Source organism: Dichomitus squalens (assembly GCF_000275845.1).
Source record: "Dichomitus squalens LYAD-421 SS1 unplaced genomic scaffold DICSQscaffold_11, whole genome shotgun sequence".
Taxonomy (NCBI): Eukaryota; Fungi; Basidiomycota; class Agaricomycetes; order Polyporales; family Polyporaceae; genus Dichomitus; species Dichomitus squalens.
In genome coordinates, this window is record NW_006766893.1 from 148141 (window position 1) to 149842 (window position 1702).

General features: G+C 56.9%; 1 protein-coding gene across 1 annotated transcript in view; it reads left to right on the forward strand.

Annotated features, from left to right (window-relative positions):
• Positions 1-567: 567 nt before the first annotated feature.
• Positions 568-1702, forward strand: part of DICSQDRAFT_59364 (uncharacterized protein) — a gene marked incomplete at both ends in the record, with an annotated part of 9659 nt that continues 8524 nt past the window's right edge. Inside the window, one exon of the mRNA XM_007365119.1 lies at positions 568-1212. Coding sequence (XP_007365181.1) covers positions 568-1212 — 645 coding nt within the window. The remainder of the gene's footprint in view (positions 1213-1702) is intronic.

Here is a 1702-nt window from a genome sequence, read left to right on the forward strand (position 1 = left end):
GGTATGCCTAGGCTTAGAGAAGCCGGCGTAAAGAAGAGTTTGACCTAATGTTACAGCGAAGCGTGTCAGCACTCAAGGGGTCGTGTGCAGGTTATGCACAACGAGGACGCAGACTGATGACAAGCTTAGCACACTGGTTCACTGGGGGTCTGGGGGTTCGAGGTCACTAGGGGTCTAGGGAGTGAGAACGCTTGATTGGTACAAGAGGTCAAACTGGGGTGCCCAGTGCAAGACCTGTCCTTATATACTAAAGTACATGGTCGCTGACTAATCGGAGAACAATAGCGAATGGGGACAAAGGAGTCACGTGGTGTTGTGACCACGTAGTACAATGGCGAAAAGAACAATAGCGATGAGAACAATGGGGATATGAAGCATGGTGTTGGAACCATGGTAGGTACAAGTGTCCGGGTTGTGCCGTAAGAAGAGGGAATGCATGGTAGAGAGGATACGAGGAGAAAGGAAAGAAGAGACGCCCCCACAGGGCGTTTGTAACAATTCCTCTCCATCGGCCCTCCTTCTGTCGCGTCTCCTCGTCCGGCTCCTGAAACTCCACCCCATCCCACCCCATCCCCAGCCCCAGCCCGTCCCCAGCCCCCGCCCCCACTATCCAACCCAGCACTCCCATGGAAGACACACGACGTACCTGTACGTGTAGCGCGACAGAAGGCCCGAGACGCGGCTCAAGAGGCCCGTCAGAAAGCCCTCATCGACCTGAAGAGGGTTTTGAGCTCCCAGAAGGCCCTCCTTGTGGGTGGGGCCAACGGCTTGCAGGCCTACCGGGCGCGGGCGATCCAGGCCTGCTTGCATCTCATGGTCCGAGAAGGGCAGGGGATGATGGCGGCGTCCGAGGTGGCAGCGCGAGCCAGCCTCTTCTCCGGCAAGTGGGGGGCGCGACTTGTCCGCGGGTGGACCCAGGCGTGGGTGAGGACGAGGACGCTGCCAGAGTCGCAGCGCGGGCGTCACCCGAAGGTCATGTCGGTTCTCAGTCACCCCACGGTGCGCGCCTACCTACGCTCCGAAAAATGGAGCCAGAACCCCGTGAAGCTCAAAAAACTGCTGAACAACGAGCTCAGTCCCGAGGAGTCCCGCGAATATCGTCATGTTCTCGAGTCTGATGAGATGCCCAATGGGCTCAAGGCTTTTGTCACGTCCAAAATCCTCCCCCGATACCATGTCAAAGCAGGCCGCTTTGGACTGTCCCGCTCGACTGTCACAGCCAACGAGCTGTGCCACCAGATAAACAAAGACAAGCTTACTGGTGATGGGGTTGGTGCTGAGGGGCGAAGCAACTCCAGGTGACACAGCAAGAGATGATGTGAAGAGGTAGATTCCCTAGACTAGAAGGGGCAATAGAAGGTAGGGCTGCTAGCTACCTACAGAGGAGATGGGGGATCGACGAGAAGATCAAGTCTGAGGTTCCCTGCCTCAGACCCCCTACTATTTATACAATTACAACGGTGCACAGACCAGGTACCTATTTGTCCCTGCTTGGTCAGAGTCTGCTGACTCGTGTCCTGTCTCCTGACCTGTCACATGGTGTCCTCATGACTAACACCTGAGTCATGCCAAGTCCGGACTCCTGCTCATGAGTAAGCGCCCCCTGCTGGCATGTAGGTCACCTGTCCGTGAGTGAAGATGGGCGCTCCCGGACCCCTCAAGGCCCTGGGTTCGATCCTGGCTCCTCCACTTTCCGATACGA